Source organism: Pantherophis guttatus, chromosome 1, assembly GCF_059756535.1.
Source record: "Pantherophis guttatus breed Tessera chromosome 1, ASM5975653v1, whole genome shotgun sequence".
NCBI lineage: Eukaryota > Metazoa > Chordata > Lepidosauria > Squamata > Colubridae > Pantherophis > Pantherophis guttatus.
In genome coordinates, this window is record NC_142063.1 from 70,596,044 (window position 1) to 70,618,118 (window position 22,075).

Consider the following 22,075-nt stretch of genomic DNA (forward strand, 5'->3'; position numbering starts at 1 on the left):
CCGTTAATTATTTACACGATTCAAATAGCCTCCTTTCTATTACAGAAGTGCAAAACAAAACAAAATATGAATTCATTGGAAATTGATTGGTTCTTCTGAAATTTGATATTTTAGTATGGTTTGTTTGTGATTTTACTTGGTAATTTTGTAAGCTATTTTAAAAAAGTTATCAAGCCATGGGATATAAACAAGAAATAGTAAAGTGGTAAGACCCCTTGGACTGAAAGAAAAGAATTGAGGATTGAGTGTGTGTGTGTGTGTGTAACACTGGTGTATTTATGAATGGTTGTATTCAACTTTTTATCTCCGCAATGTTTCTAAACAGTAATTTCTTTTTCACTTAGTTCTGTTGTTTGAAGGCCAATGTCCCCATCTCTAACTCTTGTCTGCATTGACAAGATGTGATTTGTTTTTGGCTTAGCTTGATATGTTTATAGGACACAGTTTATTACTTAACTATAAGTGAAGAACAATTGTTCTTTCAGCAAACAAACCATGGCTTGGTACAGTGTGAGATGTTACCTATTGAAAGGAAGGCCAATTTACTATCTTCACTCACTGGAAAGAGACAATATCAGTTTTCAATGTGTCATTTTCAAAGACCAAATACCTTAATGTGCACATGCTTTTTTTTAATTTCAGGAACCTGAAATGTCAGAAGAAAAAAACAAGAGTGAGGCAACAGCTGCTGCACCAAGGAGTGTTGTAGAATTTGCCAGCTCTTCCCCAGCCCCAAAGAGAATCCGGGAGGATAATAGCCATGTGCCTCTCATTATTCCAGTGTCTGTACCAGTGAAGAAGCTGGATGCTCAAGATATCACCAGGGAAAAGGGCGAGGATGGGAAGCAGCAGCGGTTCTCGGTTAATGATCATGGGATTGCAGACAGCAAGCCTTCTGTGATTGTCACCCGGAGGAGGTCCAATCGTAATTTGAATATGGACTCATCAGCTCAGGTAGATTTGAGGGCTAGAGATGTTAATCTTCCTGTATACATTTCCCTTTATGTCAACAGTCAGCCTTCCCAAGGCAACTCTCTCTTGGTCTTAGGAAATAGGATGAGTGCTTTAACAGTGGAGCCATTGACTAAGGAGGTTGGTGGGCTGCTCTTCACTGAATGTGTACAGAGAGCAACTAAACATCTGGCTGTCATAGACAGTTTGATTTGGTTTCATGTGGGACTCGAGGTTGGGCTCACTGGCCTAAATACTTCTTTCTATTTATTTATTTTTATTTATTTATTGGATTTATATTGCTGCCATGGCGACTCAAGCTCTAGCTCTATATTTCCATGAACATGGAGCCTACTAGCTGTTGGCTGAGGCAACTTACTCAGAGGGTCTCAGGCTGTAGACAATTACTGTGACCTGGTTCAGAAACTGCAATAGATGTTTTATTGCTGTGCAGTATTTAATATTCAAAGATAGGTTGACTTAGTGACCGATTTGTTTCTCCAGTTCTTTCCTCGACTGGCGAAAAAGGGAAACAAGGAAGGACTAAGAGGTGTTCTCTTTGAGGACCAAAGCTGTATGTATTGGATAGTTTGCATTGAAATAATACGTGGATTAGGTAAAGGTTTCCCCTGTCCAGTCATGTCTGACTCTAGGGGGAATTGTTCCTCTCTGATTCTTAGCTGAGGCAGCCAGCATCATCCAGATACACTTTCGTGGTCATATGGCCAGCATGACTATAAGCCAAGGCACACAGAATGCCGTTACCTTCCCACCAAAATGGTACCTATTTGTCTACTTGCATTTGCATGCTTTTGGACTGCTTAAGTGGGCAGGAGTTGGGGCAAGAATGGAAGCTTACCCTATTGCACAGCGCTCGGGTCTCAAACCCAGGCTATCAGCTTTCCAGCTGACAAGCCCAGCGTCTTTAACCACTAAGCCATCATCCCCTCCCCAGTTCTGATAGAAACAACAAACAAAATGCCAGTATATTTTGGCTGCTTGGTTTACATCTCCCTGTCCTTGAACATACAGTCTTTCATACACAGTCCTCACAGTCCATGCCCAATAATGGCTTATTTTTATTTATTTTATTTTTATCCCACCTTTACTAAACTGGGCAGAGGAAAGAAAAAATCCTCTCCCTTTCCCTTTGCGGTCCCTAATGAATTGAACAGATTTCTGTGAACAGAAGAACACAAGGGACAGTTCATTGTTTCAGAGATGCAGGGAAGGTTTTGAGACATAAAATACTTTCCTTTACGAGCAACAAAGCATATTTCTTTTTTTATATGTTTACATAGCACGAAGGCGCCGCTCCAAAAGAAGTGGATGGTTTTGCACGGAAGCCAAAGCAACGACCAAGACCAGAACCTCTTTTCATACCCCCCAAAGCTGGCACATTCATTGCTCCACCAGTCTATTCCAATATCACACCGTACCAGAGCCACTTGCGTTCACCTGTCCGTCTAGCGGATCACCCTTCCGATAGGAACTTTGAGCTACCTCCTTATACTCCCCCACCCATTCTCAGCCCAGTACGAGAGGGCTCAGGACTATATTTCCATGCTTTCCTTTCTGCTACCGGCAATGCAGTTCCACCTCCAATGACTCCAAAAGCTGCTCACAGGACCCTACTCAGATCTAGTAAGTTTCTGGACAACGTTCTTGATGGGTTGGGATGGGAGGATTTCCAGGAATGGATAACAGCTAACAGTTGTAGATAATCCTCATGAATTTGGGGAGTTTGTTCAGGCTGAAGCATCTTGGATTTTGCTTAGCTAGGGTCTCATAATGACATTCTCCAGTTACATTACAATTTCCAGGACAATTGGCTGGGAATTCTGGACATTGCCAATGAATCTGGAGGTTGGAAAATATTTGTTTATACCATGGTAATTATGTGCAGTCTATAATCAAAACTTGATCTCAATAAATAATATCTTTAAGTTGCTATCTTGTCTTATGTATTGAGAAGACAGTTTTATATATAAGTTAGTACATCATCATCAGTCTTTTAGATTGATTGGATTATATATTTACTTAAATGATTTTTTTTTTAAAGACAGTACAGAAGCCACCCCTCCTGTCCTCTCAGTAATGGGAGAGTGCACTCCCGTCAGCATTGAACCGTAAGTATTCAATTGAAAAAATATAGAGCACGATTATTTAGTGACAGAGCTGTCTTCTTCGTCATATGAGAAGCCTTTTCCCTAACTTAATTCCTGAGAACTTTAGCTTCTGTTAGCCCAGGAAGGAAGGAAGGAAGATGTTCTTCTATTCACTTAGTTTTCCCAGCTCAGTTGAAGAGTGAAGTGTAAAGTAAGGGTGTGAACTGAGGTAAGAGATGTGGAGGCCTCAAGATGCTGCTTAATTGCAACTTTCAATAGTTTCAGGCAATGTGGCCCATGTTGAGGATGCTGAAAGTTCCAGTATATCAGCTGGAGAATCACCGACTCCCTACACATAATGTAAATTTGTGTATATGTGTGTGCATGAGAGGGCCAGGATTGTATGGCAAGAATGACTCTTCGTGGTATTGCTTCCCAGACTACTTTCCTACCCAGGGCAATCTGATCCTTAGGCCAAAAATGGTTCTTCCTTCACTATTGTATCTTGAGACAGGCTTTATTAAAGACCGTCATTTGTGGAACCATTAATATTCATCAGTATGGAGAAGCAGGCAAAGTAAAATCACTGTTTCCTGCTAGTTCATAACACCATTTCAGTGTAGAGACACTTCCTAATATAAGTCCCAAAGGTGCTTTTTTCGAAAAGCAACTGGACTTCATTTTTCCTGGAAGACATTTTGCTTCTCATCCAAGAATCTTCTTCAATTCTGAAACCAGAACTGAAGAAGCTTCTTAAATGAGAAGCAAAACATCTTCAAGGGAAAAACAAAGTCCAGTTGCTTTTCGAAAAAGCACCTTTGGGACAACCATGACCTGGATGACTGAGGATCTCCATAGACACATTTGGATAAGAATTGCTATCTTGCAGATTTTCTTTTTAAAAAGACATTTTATTTGGTGTTCTAATTAAGCATATAATCATATACCTGTTAAAAATCTCTTACCTCTTGACTGATGCAAAGGGCTTTGAGTAGTGGGAATGACTGAGCCCAGTATTTTTTCTCTCCTGATTTCCTACAGAAATGGATACGCGATTGAGCAAGAATGTAGAATGAATGAAGGCTTTATTAGGAACATAGGCATCCATGACAGGGTGAGAATAGGGAGTGACACAAGAAGTCATGATACAAACCACACAACGTACATTATTTCTACCTGAAGTTGCGATATGTGTTCATGTTGTCATTTTGACATAATTGCAGTTTTGTTGCAGGAGCCTATGATTAGGAGCCTTACTTCTGATCCGACAACAGTATCTGTAGATAGAAACTGTATTTAAACACCACAGCTGATCCTTCTTATAGTCTTGGAAAAGAAATCCAAACCCTTTCAAGGCTTAAAAGAATCACTTTTATAAGCAAAACACAACCTGAATAATTCCAGGATAATATTGTTAATATTTGTAACTAAGCCAGCTTCCAGACTAATAGATTTATCCATTTCTTCAAAATAACCTAGGAACTCAACCTACATTATGTTTAGTTGTGATATCCTTTAGCCATACTTGTTTGTAGATGGCAGATTGCAGTCCTGCTAGAAATGCATTTTGAATATACGTCTATATCATAAGCACACACACTCATACGTTCATGTTTATATCTTTTGAGGAAATTATTTAAATATGTATGTGTTGCTTATTCCTCTTGTTCTAGCAAGGGAGTTGCTCTCTGGCTTTTTACTCTGAAATAGGTTATGGTGATACCAAGTCCATTAAACAAATGGAACAGTTTAGCAATGATTTAATCTTCAGGCACTAGAGTTGAAATTGTCTGATATGAAGATTTAACAAGTAGTCCTGTCTTGGACTGGTCCCTTGATTTTTCCATAATTATCACTTAGCATTTTAATAACATATTTAGCAATTATCACATAGCAGATGAGTTGTATAGAATGATAAAAGCATATGTGAAAAAATTAGCCATATTTGGGTCTTCTTATATGTAAGTAAACAGATTACAGCTGTTTTCTTTATTGAAAGCTTCTGAATTTTTTCCCCCTATTTTTAAATAGGGGGAATGTCTCCTAATTAGCATATGTTGGCTTGCTAAGAGTATAAAAGAAGAATCTTTTATGTTGAGGCAGTTGAAATGGTTGAAGTAGATCTGGGAACAGATTATTATATCTATTTCACATCACGGTCACCCGTGAAACTGTCCTTTGTTTCAGATAAGCAGGTTCTGCTTTGGTGTATCACTTTGTTGATGTTCATTTATTGTTTAAGGCGGATCAATGTGGGGTCTCGGTTTCAAGCAGAAATCCCACTGCTTCGAGATCAATCTCTGGCAGCTTCCGATGTGGCCAAGGAGCAGTTGGTGTGGCAGCCCTGGGAGGAACTGGAAAATAATCCAGCAATCCAGGAGAATGGTAAAAAAAATAATAATAAATGTATATCTGAATGGCCATGAAAACAAGGAGGGAGGTGACAGAACTTCTAAAAGTTACTGGACAGTCAACCAAGTTGATGGCCTTTGATTGACTGCAGAGGTAGTCCTCAATTTACAACCACAATCGGGCCCAAAATTTAGGTTGTTACGTGAGAAATTTGTTAAGTGAGTTTTGCCCCATTCTACGACTTTTCTTGCCACATTTGTTAAGTGAATCATTGCAGTTGTTAAATTAATAACATGGTTGTTAAGGGAATCTGGTTTTCCCATTGACTTTGCTTGTCCAGAAGGTCGCAAAAGACTCCTGGACACTGCAACTGTCATAAATATGAGTCAATTGTCAAGCATCTTGAATGACCATGGGGATGCTACAACTGTTGTAAATGTGAAAAACGGTCATAAGTCACTTTTTTCAGTGATGTTGTAACTTTGAATGGTCATTGAATGAACTGTCGAGAAGGGACGTTCAGAGCAAGAAACACTCAGTAGAAAATCATTGTGAAAGTGGGAAACTTGAGAGTAATTGTAATAATGAAAATTATTATTCTTTGTCATTTTGTCCCACGTTTTAAAAAAACATGTAAATTCATCAGCAGCATACAAAGTCGTCAATCTGACCAAATTTTTTTTTTAAAAAAATGGGGTCTTCCACTGACAGCTTCTCTTCCTGCAGTTCACCTCCCTCCTCAAAATCTGCTCCAATGTTGAAAGTACAGAGAAGATTCTAGATGATTTTTGTGTAAAAATTGTGAACTTGTGATTATGGTTTTGATGATAAGATGGTATGGCTTTTAGAAATAAAGAGTGTTATAATGTAACTTTAGAGAGAGATTAAAATATACCTGCTGTGAAGAATATTGGAAGCCACTTTTTTTTCCTATTTTTCTTGAACTTTTTTTTGTTTTCTTGCACTTTTTGCTTTTTCTTTGCTTTCTTTTTCTCTTTTTTTCCTTACATTATCTTTATGTTCGTTTTTATCCTCTCTTTAAAAAGCTTTGGTAAAAATTAGACAGACACCAGCAGAATGTTAAATGAGAAAAAAATCATGCGGAGTCAGATGCTGTCTCAAAATGCTAGTAGGCAAGTAAACTAGCTAAATTAAGCTATGGAAAAGCTATTGCTTTTCCATAAAAGCTAAAGATGACATTTGTACTAAATTTAATGTGATGTGATTGGCTTGCTTAAAGATGGGCTTGCCTCAAAAAAGGCCATGCTTTGTATTTTTGGACCTTCTTCTCTTTGGCTGTCCCATAATTCACATCATCACATAATTTGGCTGTCCCATAATTCACATCATCGCAAATTTTAGAAGTAGTACTTATCTTCTGGATCCCAACATTCTAAAGCAAAATCAAAGCTAATTGGATATTTTGTCCTTTATTTCCACTGCTTATCCAGTAAGGGATGAAAATGACCTGCAGGCATACTTTTCTCATAAAATGGAAGTATTCTTCTGCCCCTGAATGAAATGGGATGAATATGACAATATCATAGCAAAAAACAGGACATCGAGATTAATCCCTGTTACTGGGAAACATGAAGGTGGAAATTGACCATTTTGGTCCTCTATGGAATGTTGGTATCCATCAACCCAAGCCAGCATGGCCAATGGTCAGAAGTGATGTAGAAACTAAGATGCAATCACACTGTGAAGACAATAGGTTCCCAGTTAAGGATTGGGGGAACCATTCATCACAAAATGATGGGAAGCTTGCCTGTGTTATCAGCCAGATTGTACATATATTTGCTGGTTGTTTATTCCATCTATCTATTTCATAACACTGTGGAACTTTCTTTTAAATATAACAGTGGACAACCTGATAACAGCGGCATGTTCAAGCATATTTCCTGGAGGTGGTACCAATCAAGAGCTGGCATTTCACTGCTTACATGAAGCAAAAGGAGACATCGTGGTAAGACTCCAGTAACCTCTGATTGGACTGGAAAGTTTGCTGATAAATATAAAATTCTGATGTCTAGCAAGGACTTAACAGTATTATATAGGCTGCCTAATGGCTTTGCAAACGGTTTTACTACTCTGTTGTTAATACATTCATGATAATGCGTTCTATATTTTACCTATACTTGGGTCAAATCAAGAGCTGTTGGCAGCTCTTCTTGGTATCTTCCATTTTCCTTCTGTTGCTCATGATGCATTTGCCTGTAGTCCATCATAAACTTGCTATTGATAGTCCCAACGGTGCTTTTTCAAAAGTCAACTGGACTTTGTTTCTCCTTGAAGACGTTTCACTTCTCATCCAACTTCTTCAGTTTGAAGACTTCAGCTCCATAGACATTTACTATTGGTAGGTCAGCCTTCCCAACCTGGCGCCCTCTAGTATTCCTAGCCAGCACATGTAACAGGTTGGAGAAAGTTGCTGTAAGTTAATACTGCAGGGAGTATTACCAAAGCTACACTTTGCTTGACACTTTTTTTGAATAAATGATAATTGGTTGGGTTTATTCAACATGCGAAGCCATAAAGAGCCGTGGTGGTGCAGTGGTTAGAGTGCAGTACTGCAGGCTACTTCTGCTGACTGCTGGCTGCCTGCAATTTGGCAATTTAAATCTCACCAGATTCAAGGTTGACTCCACCTTCCATCCTTCTGAGGTGGGTAAAATGAAGGCCCAGATTGTTGGGGGCAGTATGCTGACTCTATAAACTTCTTAGAGAGGGCTGTAAAGCACTGTGAAACAGTATATAAGTCTAAGTGCTATTGCTATATGCTATAAACTAACTGCAGTGACTGGATTCATAGTTACTAACTATGTTTTACTAACTGCAGTGACTGGATTCATAGAATAAGCAGAACTGGATAAATGACATTATGGCTTAGCTGTCTTACCCATCCCATGCTAGAGCAGATCCTTACATTCAGAATGTCCCCCATTCACTACTACTACCTCCATTATAGGACTGGAAAGCCTTTCATTTGAAACCCTGAGGAGCTGCAGTTGGTCAGCATAGACAAAATTCAGGTTATCTGTTAGCTTCTAAGGACTGACTGTCTAATACTAGCATGGGATTGGTGTCACCTTGGAGAAACTGAATTATAAATTCCATCTGTGTAATACAACTATTTAACTAGAAACAATTAAGGTAGCATATGTAGCTTTTGATAATATTCTCATAGAGAAAAACAGATGTCGGAAATATGTGGCTACATTGTGCTTGACTCTGTTGATTTCCTGGAAGGCCTAGAATAATTTTGGCATTTATTTATGTTCTTGCTGTGAAATACTGTTTACTTGGGCATGATTAAACATGGGCGTTAACTGATTCTGCAAAGAATGATGATTTAAGACCTCTTCAGAGTTCTTGGTTTTCTTTTTTTAATTGTTATTGTTAGGCATAAGTTAGCAGGCATCATTATCAAATGAGGTACATAGTTTAGGAATAGATATTTAATTATTTTTTATATACAGGATTAAGCTAAACCTCAAGAGGAACAAAAGGGAGTAAATGAAATCCTGTACATAAGACTTATTATAGGAATGCATTTGGATGACAATGTAAGGCACAGTTTTCTTGGGACATCATTATATTTAGCAATCATTACTTCATCCCAAAAGTTACCAAGGAGATTACAGGTGGTAATGACCATTTATTCAGCAGCTGTACAGTCTTGTAAGATGTTGAGTCTTATTCAGCAGTCTTGTAATTGTGCTGAATGAGGGGCGCAAATCCTCGTAGTTGCGGTTGTCGCAACACCCCCATGGTTGTTTGATTACAACCGAGCTGCTTGATGTCTGGTTCACAATTATAACATTGTGATTATAACATCATGTGATCCCAATTTTTGACAGCTTCTCACATGCAAAATCAAGGAAATTGGAAGCGGCGGGCACATGAAATCCTCACATGACTGTATGACTGTATGATCTTCATGGAACATGAAAAACTGGGACCACCAGAACTGCTCGTCACTAAGCAATGAATTGTTGTGATGTTGCACTTTTTGTCTACGTCACTTAGCAATGGCACTTCTGGTTCCATTGTAACCCAAAAACTACCTGTAAAATCATTCAGTTCTTGAGTACAATTGAGCCCATTATTCTAACTGACTCGAGCAGTTTTATCATGGGTAATTTTCATTCTCGCAGGATTAATAGATTAGTTTTTTAAAAAACATGATTTAAACCTGTTTCAAAAAAGCATAAATGTTAAATTTAGTACAGGAGGTCCTTGACTTATGACCACAATTGAGACCAGAATTTCTATTGCTAACAAGATGATTGTTAAGTGAGTCATACCCAATTTTGCTATCTTTTTTGCCACAGTTGTTAAGCAAATCCCTTCAGTTGTTAAGTGACTCACATACATAGTTGTTTATTTATTGGTTCGATTTCGATTTATTAGTTCGATTTATATGCCGCCCTTTTCCGGAGACTCAGGGCAGCTTACAATGCGTTAAGCAATAGCCTTCATACTTTTGTATATACCTGCTTAATAGGGCTTTCGGGGGCCCCACAAGCGGTGTTCTTTTTTATACAAAGTCAGCTTATTGCACCCACAAACCGGGTCCTCATTTTACCTACCTCGAAAGGATGGAAGGCTGAGTCAACCTTGAGCCTGGTGAGATTTGAACATGCAATAATTGCAGGCAGCTGGTGTTATCTTAAACAATGCTTTAGTCTGCTGCGCCACCAAGGCTCTTGATTGAATCTGGCTTCCCCTGGCTCTTGTTGATTGAATCTGGCTTCCCCTGTTGATTTTGCTTGTCAGAAAATGACTGGGAAGGTCGCAAATCGTGATCACATGACTTTAGGATGCTACAACCATTGTAAATATGAGCTGGTTGCCAAGCACCCACATTTTGATTGCGTAATCATCGGGTTGCTGCGATGGTCATAAGTGTGATGACTGATCAAGAGACATTTTTTTCCAGTTCTGTCATAACTTTGAATAGTTGCTGAATGAGTGGTTGTAAGTTGAGAACTATCTATAAATCTACAATGGATTGCAATAGCAGTAGAAGAGTCAGAGTATATATTCATGAACTGGAATATAGGCATGGTAACAAGGTCATCCAATGACTAGGCATAGCAACTAAGTCAGCCAATTGGGAGCTGAGACAGACTGGAGCCAGGGCGTGTCTTAGTCTGCAGCTTCTGAGTCTGTGCTGAGAAATTGAAACTGAAAGCACTCTGTGCATGCTTGTCTGCTCTGCTGAAATGAAATTAACTGTTCTCTCCTGCCTTGTGTTTTGCTTGTAAGAAGAATCTATATTGGTATTGTATATATATTCTTGTATATAAAGAAGTTAATGAATCCTGCTGAACCAGTTTGTCTGTGTGTGCTTCTGGATTTGATTTTTGGAAGAAACTCTGACAAAGAAAAGAAGGGAAACAGCTAAGCCCAGGAGGCTTAGTCTGTTCCTCTCCCAATAAACCATGATACATTGCCCAAATGTCTTGATGGTTTATATCTGGGAGGATTATGAATAAAAATTTGAATGAGAACCATTCATGGACCAAAGGCTTTCAGTGGCTTATGCAAGTTTGTAAAGCAGCATCTTCGTGAACTTTGGCCCAATACAGCCCTGATGGGTTTGTTAGCCTTTAATGTGCTATGATTCCTCGTTCCTGTTAAACAGGCTGGGGCTGTGTCACTTAACTTATTTCAAAGGCTAGTTGCAAGGATAAATTAGCCAACGGTATTCACTCTGAATCTTACTAATCAAGTGGGCCCTAAACCCTAAATATACACAGCAATTAAGCAGCAATGATCAAAGATGTTTAGCAAATAATGACCTTGTTCAGGTTTTATTATTTGAGCTGAAACTGGTTTTGTTTTCCCTTCAGGCTGCTTTGACCAAAATGCTGCTGAAGAAATCGGTGCATCCTCTGAGCCACCCGCTGGAAGATTACCACTACACTGGTATGTTGCAATAAATAATAACTGTAGTTCCTTTTCTCCTTCCCAATTTTAAGCACAAGGAACTTTTAGAATCACCACCCTGATAAATTGGAGGAACATTTTTACATGCAGGAGATAATTTCTTCATTTTAGGATACTGCTATTCTCCAATTTAAGCTATGGCTGGCTTTAACACAGTTTACTTTTAGAAATAAAGTTGGAAAAACATTTTGTGGTCCAGTGTGCATGAGTGCATGCATAGGGAATTGGGGAAAAAAGACGAATCAGGCTATTAATAAATGGCAATTTTATGTTTAAAGAACCTTAAGTATAATTGAAATAAATTTGTACATAACAGTTGTCCCCAACCTGTTGCCTCTGAAGTAGATTGGACTACAACTCCCAGAATTAGTAGTCTAATTAGGAATTCTGGAACTTGTAAGCCAACAGTTCTAGAGGATAGCAAGATTTAGAATATTAGATTTAGTGGCATTGGCTGTTTCCTTAATCTCAGGCTGTTTTACCACTCAGGGGGAAAAAACCCATTCCTACTGATGGTTTTATCCCTGCTAAAGAAAAAAATGGACACAAATTTTGTGGTTTTGAACAGTTCTCTGAAAAGCAAATAAATTTTGAGGTCACCCTGTGATATGTATACTTCTCACTTTATCTGATACAACAGAAAGGATTACCAGGTTTATCAGTAGCCAGGATCTTTCTGGAAAGAGACTAGCAGTACCGGAAATTAGTTCGACAGTCTGAAAATTTGGCAACCTGTGGGTGTCTTTGAGAACTTTTGAGGATAAGCAAATCCTTTATCAGCAATCCTTCTGATCTCTGTAAAATCTTAATTCATTTAAATAAGAGCAAAGGCTGTGTTCACTTTTTCTGTGAACAGGTGAAGTGAGAGCATGGGAAGAAAATGTATTATGTTCCTGTAGATTGCTCCTAGAACAACTAACCTGAATGTACATTATGTGTGTATCAGTTCACAGGTTGTAATATTCGACAGAAACAAATCTAAACCTCTTTTAGTTCATAGAAATAATATTTGAAAAACTTCCAGTTTTGCTTACTGCACAATATTTTATTATTTATATGAATTACATACTGGGCAGAACCCATGACATGTGACTATCTACAGTTAATTTAAACGCCAACGGATTAGAGATGATGAGTGGCACAGACTTGCATTGTGACAAATATAGGAGCATGCCATTATACAGTGTTGGAATTTACCCCAAATACTAACCTCCTTGTCTCATCTCTCATGATAGCACTGGCTAATCTGCTGTGATGTTACATAAGAAGATAGTTGGGAGATGTGCACAGTCCTTGTGAACTCTTTACTTAGCACTGATCTGAGGTCACTAAATTTTTGGCAGGGCAGGAAAATGCTCAGCGGCATGTGTGACCCTATAGAATGTAGAATGATGCTGTCCAACCACAGAGTCTTTTGAGAGTCTTTCAGAGTCTTTTGTCCGTGTAGTACAACTTCAGTGGTAAAACCAGATCGCCTAAGAACCCATTTCCCTAAGCAGATACTTCCCTTGATTCAAAGTTGAATCAAAACTTGATTCAAAGTAGGTTATGATTGTGAAGAGAAGTACTTACATCCCTCCATTTCATTCCAAATTTGTTTTTTCTTGGCTCCTTTCTTTACGTTGAAAAACAAACTAAAGTTTCCCTTGAATTATCTCGCCATTCGGACAAATCTATGTAACATGGCGGTGTTGCTAGCAGAATGCCAAAGTGGTTTGTTATGACTTCTTTCTGGGATATTATTTTTTTTACTTCCTCATTTGTAAAACTGGACCCTTCAAAACGTTTTGGACTACCTTAGGTCTATAAAATCTATTTTCTATGTGTTTCTATATGTTGTAAATTTGTGAATAAGACTTCAGCATTTTGGGTATTCAGGGATATAATTTTTTAATTTTCATTTAAAATTAATTATCAGATTCCAGCGAAAAGGCTTAATTAAAAAAAAACCCATCTGGCAAGGCTTCTGATTTAATCCAAGAATAATATCTTTAAATTAATTGAATTAGGATAGCTGAAATGTTCATGTAAGATCTGTCTTGACAAGAAAAAACTTGTGTTGGAAAATAAGGAATGGAATGGAATTTACGTTCCACTTTTTTCTTTTTCCAGGGTCAGACAGCTGGAGTGTGGCTGAGAAGAAACACTTCAATAAGGGAATTGCTATCTATAAGAAAGACTTCTTCCTTGTCCAGAAACTTGTGAGTCTTTTCTCAGGTCCCTAACTTATGGCCAAAAAGTTGACCAGGATACATAGACATGTCTCGTCTGATTAATTTTGCAGGGTTTTGACCAGTCACTAGGAAAAAGAGACACTGCTTAAAGCTTGCTTGGGAGACCTTCCAGTGCAATTTTGGGAAGTGAATGGGACCAAACGCTGGAGCCTTCTGCTGTGTGTATGGAAATCCAATGGTGTGGCCATTGCACCTAATCTTTAATATTATCTATATTCTGGAGTCCAGTGTTAAAATACTGGACTCCAGAATAAAGGTAATATTAAAGATTAAGTATTAAAATACTACTTGGGGCAGTGATGCTGAAGTGCTGATAATTTCAATGATTGGAGTCCCAACATAATCTCTTTGTCCTTTCACAAGAGGAAGGAAGAGGAACAAGCCAGCAGACTTGTTCTAAAACAGTTAAGGATTGTTTCTTCCTCAGAATGAAGCAGCAGGATAGTTAGTTGAAGAATATCTTGATTTATACGCTATTTCATGTGAAAGAAGGAGTGAAGGAACTCTTTAAGCATCGCCAAAAAAATTAGTTCCTTTTTGAGCCAAACTATGAAAAGCCATATGTAAAATCTATGTGCAACCAGAAGCATTTCACGGGTGCCCTCAAATTATCTGCCTAATATATTGCAAAACAAGGGATGAACAACTATCATTGCTTCAGTGGTTGCATCAGATTTCTTTATTTAGAATTTAAGTTTTCATAATCAAAGCCCTCTTGATCCAGCAAAGCATTCAGCTGCCGCCACAGTCTGAAAACCCCCACTGCAGTTCACACAAAATTGAATCTCTCTTATTTCATATGTAGCAACTCCATGATTCCTCAGTTTTCATCAGACAAGTGGCCTTTGAAACCCAGAGATCAATTTCCACAGTATTTAGTCTCAGATTTGTTGCACATGTGTCAACCTTCAGGACAATGGGTCTGGATAGCAGCCAGGGGCTTTGAAGCTCATGAATTTACCCAGTGTGTGTAATATAATTGCTTTTTGTGTTGAAATTTGACCTGTTTGATTGGTAAACAACTCAGTAATACTCTAATAGAGTAGATTATTATTCCAATTCCTGTAATCATGTTGGCTGGTTTTCTCCTATAGGATTCCAGCCTACTTAAGGACTTGGAGTCATAAGATTAGCATCTAATTTATACACGAGATACCCACTTGCAACAGAGAAATTCAGAAAGGAATGCATATGAAGTAATACAGTATAGAATAATAGGTTTATTATTAAGAAAATAAATTATTTGAAATTTAAGGTATAAAAGAAAGAAAGTATTTCTGGATTGGCTAATAACTTCCATTTGGTCCTGTAATGCAGTGGTCCCCAACCTTTTTATCGCCGCGGCCCGCTGAGCGCGCACAGGGGTGGGGGCACGGCCCAGGAGCTTTTGCGCACGGCCCATTGCGCACGGCCCAGGAGCTTTTGCGCTGCACCGTTCATGTCCCCCGGCCGCTGCGCGGCCCGGTGCCAGGTACTCCACGGCCCGGCACCGGTCCGCGGACCGGGGGTTGGGGACCACTGCTGTAATGGTTTTAAGTTATACTCGGGACTATCCCAGGACAGATCAACCGAAAATTTTTCAACCATCAAAATACAGTGTACAGTTTATGGGTGTTTGTGATCTCAGTCCATGCATCCCATTGCAGAATCAAATGAATGATCACCTGTTTTAACTCTGAACAATCCAAACTGGTCTTTTCTGTTTTTATTTTGATGACATTTGTGTATAATGCTGGGTTTTAGACCGTAAAACACATTTCTTGTATTTCCTCTTTAATATACTATAGGTAGTCCTTGACTTAGAACCACAATTGAGCCCAAAATTTCTGTTACTAAGTGAGACATTTGTTAAGTGAGTTTTGCCCCATTTTATGACCTTTCTTGCCACAGTTGTTAAGTGAATCACTGCACTTGTTAAAGTAATAATACAATTGTTAAGTGAATTTGGTTTCCCCATTGACTTTGCTTGTCAGAAGGTCGCAAAAAGGGATCATGTGACAATAGGACATGGCAACCGTCATAAATATGAGTCAGTTGCCAAGAATCTGGATTTTGGTCACATGTCCATGGGGATTATGTTATGGTTGTAAGTGGGAAAAATGATCATAAGCCACTTTTTTCAGTGATGTTGACCATTCTAATGGTCACTAAATGAACTGTTGTAAGTAGAGGACTAACTATTCTTAAACTGCTGCCCTATTCTGCTGAGGTCTGATTTTCCAACAGTTTCTGTTGTCAGAAATTTTGATGGAACGCTTTGGATTTCCAGTTTTCTAGTTTTTCAAGCTGTTTTTTATAGTCAAGTTTAGATTCTATTTCTGCCAATGCCCCTTTTTTCTGAGATACTTTCAGTAAAAAAAAATTATTAGCACCAAACCTTATGATTATTTGGAATTCTCTGATTCCTTTCCTTGTATCTTCCTTTGTTTCTCCATCCCACAATATTGCAGATAAAAACCAAGACTGTAGCTCAGTGTGTGGAATTCTACTATACTTACAAAAAACAAGTCAAAATAGGCCGGAATGGGACTCTCATCTTTGGGGACGTTGACGCTACCACTGAAAGAGCTGTTAAAGATGAAGCTGAAGTAGATATAAAGGTAACAGATACCAAGCAGGAGCTTCGATGCTAAAAATTATGCTAGACCTCATAGATTGCAGGCAAAGGCATGGAACTTGAAACGGGCATTTTCTGTCGCTGTGAATTACTACGCATGTATACAGTAGAAAGAAATTCCCAGAGAAAATGGGAAAATTGCAGAGTTCTACCTTAATCTCATTGGCAGGAGCTATTACAATATTGATGAATGTGCGTCAGCCTTACTGGGTAGACCACACAGGAAACATGATCAAATAAGCTAACTCTATTTTATTGTCAAGCTACATTAACAGAATTTTCAAGTCTGAAACTACAGTTCTTCAACTTTTACAGCTGAAGAACATGGACCCCTTCTGGGTCTCTTGCTCCACTTGTTATGCAGTTGTAAGCTTTACTCTCTGCTCTCTCTTAGCTGACCGTTCCTTAGGCCAGGGGTCCCCAACCCCCGGTCCGTGGACTAGCACCAGGCTGTGGCATGCCAGAAACTGGTCTGTGCAAACAAGCAAAGGGCCATTCGCGAGATGCAGGCAGCACATGAAACCACGCCCCCTCTGGTCCACGGAAAAACCTCTCTCCACGGAACCGGTCCCTGGTGCCCAAAAGATTGGGGGCTACTGCCTTAGGCTGCATTTCTTTGCCCCGCCTCCCAAGCTCATTCCCATCTACCATTGCAGAATGAGCCCTATTGGATTCATATATATTCCTAATCTGTGCTGAAGTGATTGTTTTTAACCTGCATTCCTTTTTGTACTCTTCTAAAGAGTTCCCACAGGCTTACACGTACTCTTCCTCCCAGAACATACAATGAAGACTATGAAAACACAGAAGATGAAGATCTTGAAGAAGTTGAGGACATCATGCCAATTAAAGAGGAAGCTGTAGAAGGGGATGAGTTGTATGGCAAAAGCAGCAATTTCACACCTTCCAAATCGACTCCTCTTCGAGATGTTGAGGAACAAGTAAGTGTTGAATGAACCACAGTCAACAATTTCTGCCTGGAGCATTTCTTATAAAACATCTGACCAGTTGTAGCGGAATCAGTGTAATTTTTGCCCTTAGTTAACATCACTAGTGACATAAATTATTCATGGTATGAATAATTGTTTGGCAGCTGCCTGATGTTTTCAGTCAAGAAAGATGACAGAAGTGTAGATACAGGTAGTAGTCCTCTGGTTACAACCTTTTGTTCAATGACTGTTCAAAGTTATGATGGTGCTGAATGAGGCAGACTTAGGACAGGTGCCCTTAGTCATGGGATTGAGATTTGGACTCTCGGCTTCTGGCTTGTGATTACAATATTGTAGCAAGCTGTGGTCACTTAATCACAATTTTTAATGTTCCTTGGCTGGCTTCCCACAAGCAAAATCAGTGGGGAAGCTGGCAGGATGTCAGAAATTGTGATCACATGAGGTCCTCACTTAATGACTTGCATGGTCCTTGCTAACAACAGCTACCTGAAAACTACTGAAAGTGCTGCTGCTACATAGTACAATCACATGACATTGTAGTTTATGACGGTGTCACTTAATGATAAAAGAGTTTCCAGCTTCACTTGCCATTGTAAGGAGAGGACTACCTGTGTAATATTTTTAATCAGCAAAGTAGTTGCAACACAACCATCCCACCCAATAATCTTAAAACACAGTTTGGATCTTTTTATGGATTTTTCGAAGAGTACTGAACTTGGATTTGCAGTCGTGTATTTGAAAACTTTCAAAACATTTATTTTGCCGTCTTAATAATACTCTGTGTAATATTCATTTTACTTTTGCATACCTTTTCTCAAGGGAGCTTGTAAGCAGAAAACGTTCGGCTTTGAAATGTTTCTTTTAATATAATGTGATGTGTATACAAGAGACGGTAGACTCCTTGTTTACTTCATAGGTCAATAGTGCTTTCATAATTTGTACTTAAAATAGACTGTGGGGAATCAGTATTTTTATTTATTTATTTATTTATTTATTTATAATTTAATTTATATATCGCCCCCCTCCCGAAGGACTCGGGGTGGTGTACAGCCAATTAAAAACACAAAATACAACAACAGTTTTAAAATAGTTAAAAGTATTAAACAATTTTGGCCAGAATTTAAAACCCAAAATTTAAAACACCAATTTAAAAATAATTTACATAGATAGTCCTGCCTGGCGGAACAGCAGGGTCTTAAGGGCACAGCGAAACACACAGAAGTCGGAGATCTTGCGAATTTCCGGGGGCAGTTCGTTCCACAGGGCAGGAGCTCCCACAGAGAAGGCCCTTCCCCTGGGTGTCACCAGCCGGCATAACTTGGCCGATGGCACCCTGAGGAGTCCCTCTCTATGCGAGCGAATTGGCCGGTGGGAGGCTACTGGTGTCTTGAAGATATCCAGGTCCTGAGCCATGGAGCGCTTTAAAGGTGGTAACCAACACCTTGAATCGCACCCGGAAGACCACTGGGAGCCAGTGCAGCTCGCACAGGGGAGGTGTCACATGGGTGCAACGCCACCCGCGCGGCCACATTCTGGACCAGCTGGAGCTTCCGAGTGCTCTACAGTACTCCAGCCGGGAGGTGACAAGGGCGTGAGTGACCGTCCATAAGGCGTCCCGGTCCAAAAAGGGCTGCAACTGGCGGATCAGGCGAACCTGATAGAAAGCCCCCCTGGCCACGGCCGTCATATGTTCTTCTAAAGACAGCCATGCATCCAGGAGGACACCCAGATTGCGAGCCCTCTCTGGGAGGGGGGTAAAGATTCACCCCCAATAGTCAGCGATGGCACCAGCTGACTATATCGGGATGCCGGAAGCCACAGCCACTCGGTCTTGGAAGGGTTGAGTCTGAGCCTATTTCTCCCCATCCAGACCCGCATGGCCTCCAGTATGCTGCTATAGTATGTTTCTTATAGGTTTTGCAAAAACAAAAACAACCTAAAACCATTGTTTAATGTTTTAACAGCCCTGAAGAAAAACTCCAAGAGGAACTCAAAATATTCAGAGCTTATTTAAGACATGATTAAAAAGCACTCACGTTGTAATATGTTGAACGCATGAAAGCTGAGGTTTAGCTTCTTAAAATAATATAATTATATCAATGCTTTAATCACCCCAAACTTTTCTGACCATTGTTAAGTTTTGTTAAACCAGCAGGGTGACTTTGGGCCAGTTACTCTCTCTCAACCCAACTCACCTCACAGAGTTGTTGTGGGAAAAATAGGAGGAAAAAGAAGCTCATGAGAATAGAATAGAGGTGGAAGGGACCTTGGAAAACTTTTAGTCCAGCGCCCTGCTCAAAAGTTAGGTATGTTTGGCACCTTGATTTATTTTCAAAAAAATAATAAAGGTGGGATATAAATGAAATAAATGAATAAATCTATTCCATAGGAATACTTCTAGCTACATCTTGCAATAATGGTGTCTTATTCTGTAGGCTGGTAATCTTCATATGGAAAAACATCTGGAATCTGGTGCCCCAGGAAGAACAGAGGTCAGAGGCAGAACATCAAGAAGGACGAAGGAGACACCCATTAAATATCGGAAGACTTCACCACCAGTGCAAAAGAGAAGGAGAAAACCGAAACCCAAACAAGAAACTGCCAACAAAACCCAGAATCAAGAGGAGGAATTTCCATGTAAAAAATGTGGCAGGTAAACTTGGGAAGATTTGGAGATGAAGAAAATTTCCTGATATATTTTCTTCTGTTCAACAGGAAAAATGAATATGGAATTGAAGAATATTTGCTAACCTAAGTCTAAAATAGTATTCCTCAACATTTGCAACTTTTAAGATCTGTGGACTTCAGCTCCAACATGCTGGCTGGGGATTTCTGGAATTGAAATCCACACATTTTAAAGTTGCTAAAGTTGAGAACCATTGGTCTTAAGGTAACTGCTATGCTGCAGGCATTTTGGAGTAAAAAATATATGTTTCCTTGCTGACTGGGACTGATGAGAATTAAAGTCTACAGTATTTAGAAGCCACCAAGTTGCCTAATCTGGATGTGCGTGAGGTAAAAGGGTTTTGCTTTTTTTGAATTGCTCATACAATTACATTTTTTCTGTTATAAATTGTTAGGATCTTATGTAATTTCTGTGCAATACCCCTGCAAAAATGCTATCTTCTACTTCGGATGGCTTTCACATATGAACAGAATGATGTAGAGATGCTCTAGGGATGTCTTGAGGGAATATTTCAACAGCCTCCTAGATAATTATTATTCTTTTTTTACTGTACAATAGCAGGCACCAGTTCAAGACTGAGCAAGATTAAACATCAGCTGGCCTTGAGCTTGCACATATCTGTTTCAATTGGTATGTCTCTCTCAGTTAAGTGGAACTAGACTAAAGAAGAATATGTTTGATGACTGGAAGCATCATTAGACTGGAAAGTTAACTTCTTGTCTAGACTGCATAAACCCAGTGACTTATGAACCTTATCAAGCATTTAAATGATGAAATGAATGAAACATCCAATTTCTAATTTGTGCTAGGAAAAAATATATGATCCTCATGGATTATAAACTTGCAAGCAAAAAATATGGGCTTTATAGGGTTTTTCCTGTCAGTAGAAATGTAGGTAGAAAGATCACTCACTTGTTCCAATCTGCATGTAGGTAGAGGTTACCTGGTAATCTAATACTTGGATATTCAAAAGTCTTGTATAAAATATCTCACAAAAGGCTTTTATGGAAATCATAATAATCATGCAAAATCTAAAAGACTATCAGCAAATGAAAGGAAGCACATGTGAAATGCTTGGGTACCAAATAACCAGATGCAAATGATGCAATTGGATCTATAAAGAACTTCAAAGATTTTCAAAAGTTGTGATTGCAAGAAGCTTTTTCATATAGAATGATCATTGCAATTAGTCTCTTCAAATGTACAGGACTTGTGTGTACTTCATTTGTGTCAATTTGTTAGCAGAAATTTTTTCATCAGTAGCTGCTCTTGGCATGAAAAGTACTAGGTGATGCCTCGGAATTAATACAAAACCCTAAATTTAAGGCTTATGTCTGTCCAAATCAGATGTTGGCTTCATGTTCTATGCAGAAAAATGACAATAGAGAATTTTGGTAGTCTCCTCCATAGAATCTGAGGTCCAGCCAATACTGCCTAATAGAAGTTTTAAATAATATTTTATTATTTCAGAGTGCATTCTAATCAGTCTTAGCCATTTTTTCACATTTTCCTTTATTTGGATCTCTTTGTTTTTTATTATTGTTTATATTTCCATTTTTAAATACCAGAATGGATCTTTCATATCATATAAAGTGCCAAGAGTCATTTTGAATTGGAATGGGAAATAAATAAAGAAAAACTAGCCACAGGTAGCATCTCAAAAGTACAACATGGATTGCACTTGGGTGGATTCCACTCTGCACTGCTTAAAAGAATCAACCTTAGAAATTCCAGGTCTTGACTTTGGTTGATTCTGTAAGGTCCAAGATAATCCCTTCAAACTTTCTGGATTTAGCACCTTCCAGATCTGTGGCAACTAAATGACCCAAATTCCCAGCTAGTTTGGTCAAACTAGCTGGGAATTTTGAGAGTTGCAATGCCAATATATCTAAAGAGTGCTAGGGTAAAAAAAAAAAAAGCCAATCCCTATGCATCCATTTTAGGTAGAGAAATGTAAAACATTCCTTCTTCTAATATAATCATTCCTTCACACTTTAAAAGTTAAAAGTTAGCCAGTTACGGATGATATCATACAGCGGAACCAGGTACCCAAAATTATTTGCATCTCAGTTGAGAAAACAGGAAGGTAAATACATGTTGGTTGAGATCAGGAATGACTTAGGGTGTGTTCATGTATTTTGGCCAAGCCTAGTATGATAATTTATATCCAGACAATTTGTAACCCGTTGGGAAATTTCAGAGATATTTCCTTACCAGATTCC

The 22,075-nt window shown here is 38.9% G+C and overlaps 1 protein-coding gene across 1 annotated transcript in view; it reads left to right on the forward strand.

The window, feature by feature from the left end:
* The window catches only part of MIDEAS (mitotic deacetylase associated SANT domain protein), a 58,350-nt gene that overhangs the window by 30,860 nt on the left and 5,415 nt on the right, over positions 1 to 22,075 (forward strand). The window contains exons 3-12 of the mRNA XM_034417734.3: positions 643 to 954; positions 2,253 to 2,595; positions 3,014 to 3,080; positions 5,302 to 5,444; positions 7,274 to 7,377; positions 11,270 to 11,345; positions 13,479 to 13,567; positions 16,051 to 16,200; positions 16,961 to 17,158; positions 19,603 to 19,820. Coding sequence (XP_034273625.2) covers positions 643 to 954; positions 2,253 to 2,595; positions 3,014 to 3,080; positions 5,302 to 5,444; positions 7,274 to 7,377; positions 11,270 to 11,345; positions 13,479 to 13,567; positions 16,051 to 16,200; positions 16,961 to 17,158; positions 19,603 to 19,820 — 1,700 coding nt within the window. The remainder of the gene's footprint in view (positions 1 to 642; positions 955 to 2,252; positions 2,596 to 3,013; positions 3,081 to 5,301; positions 5,445 to 7,273; positions 7,378 to 11,269; positions 11,346 to 13,478; positions 13,568 to 16,050; positions 16,201 to 16,960; positions 17,159 to 19,602; positions 19,821 to 22,075) is intronic.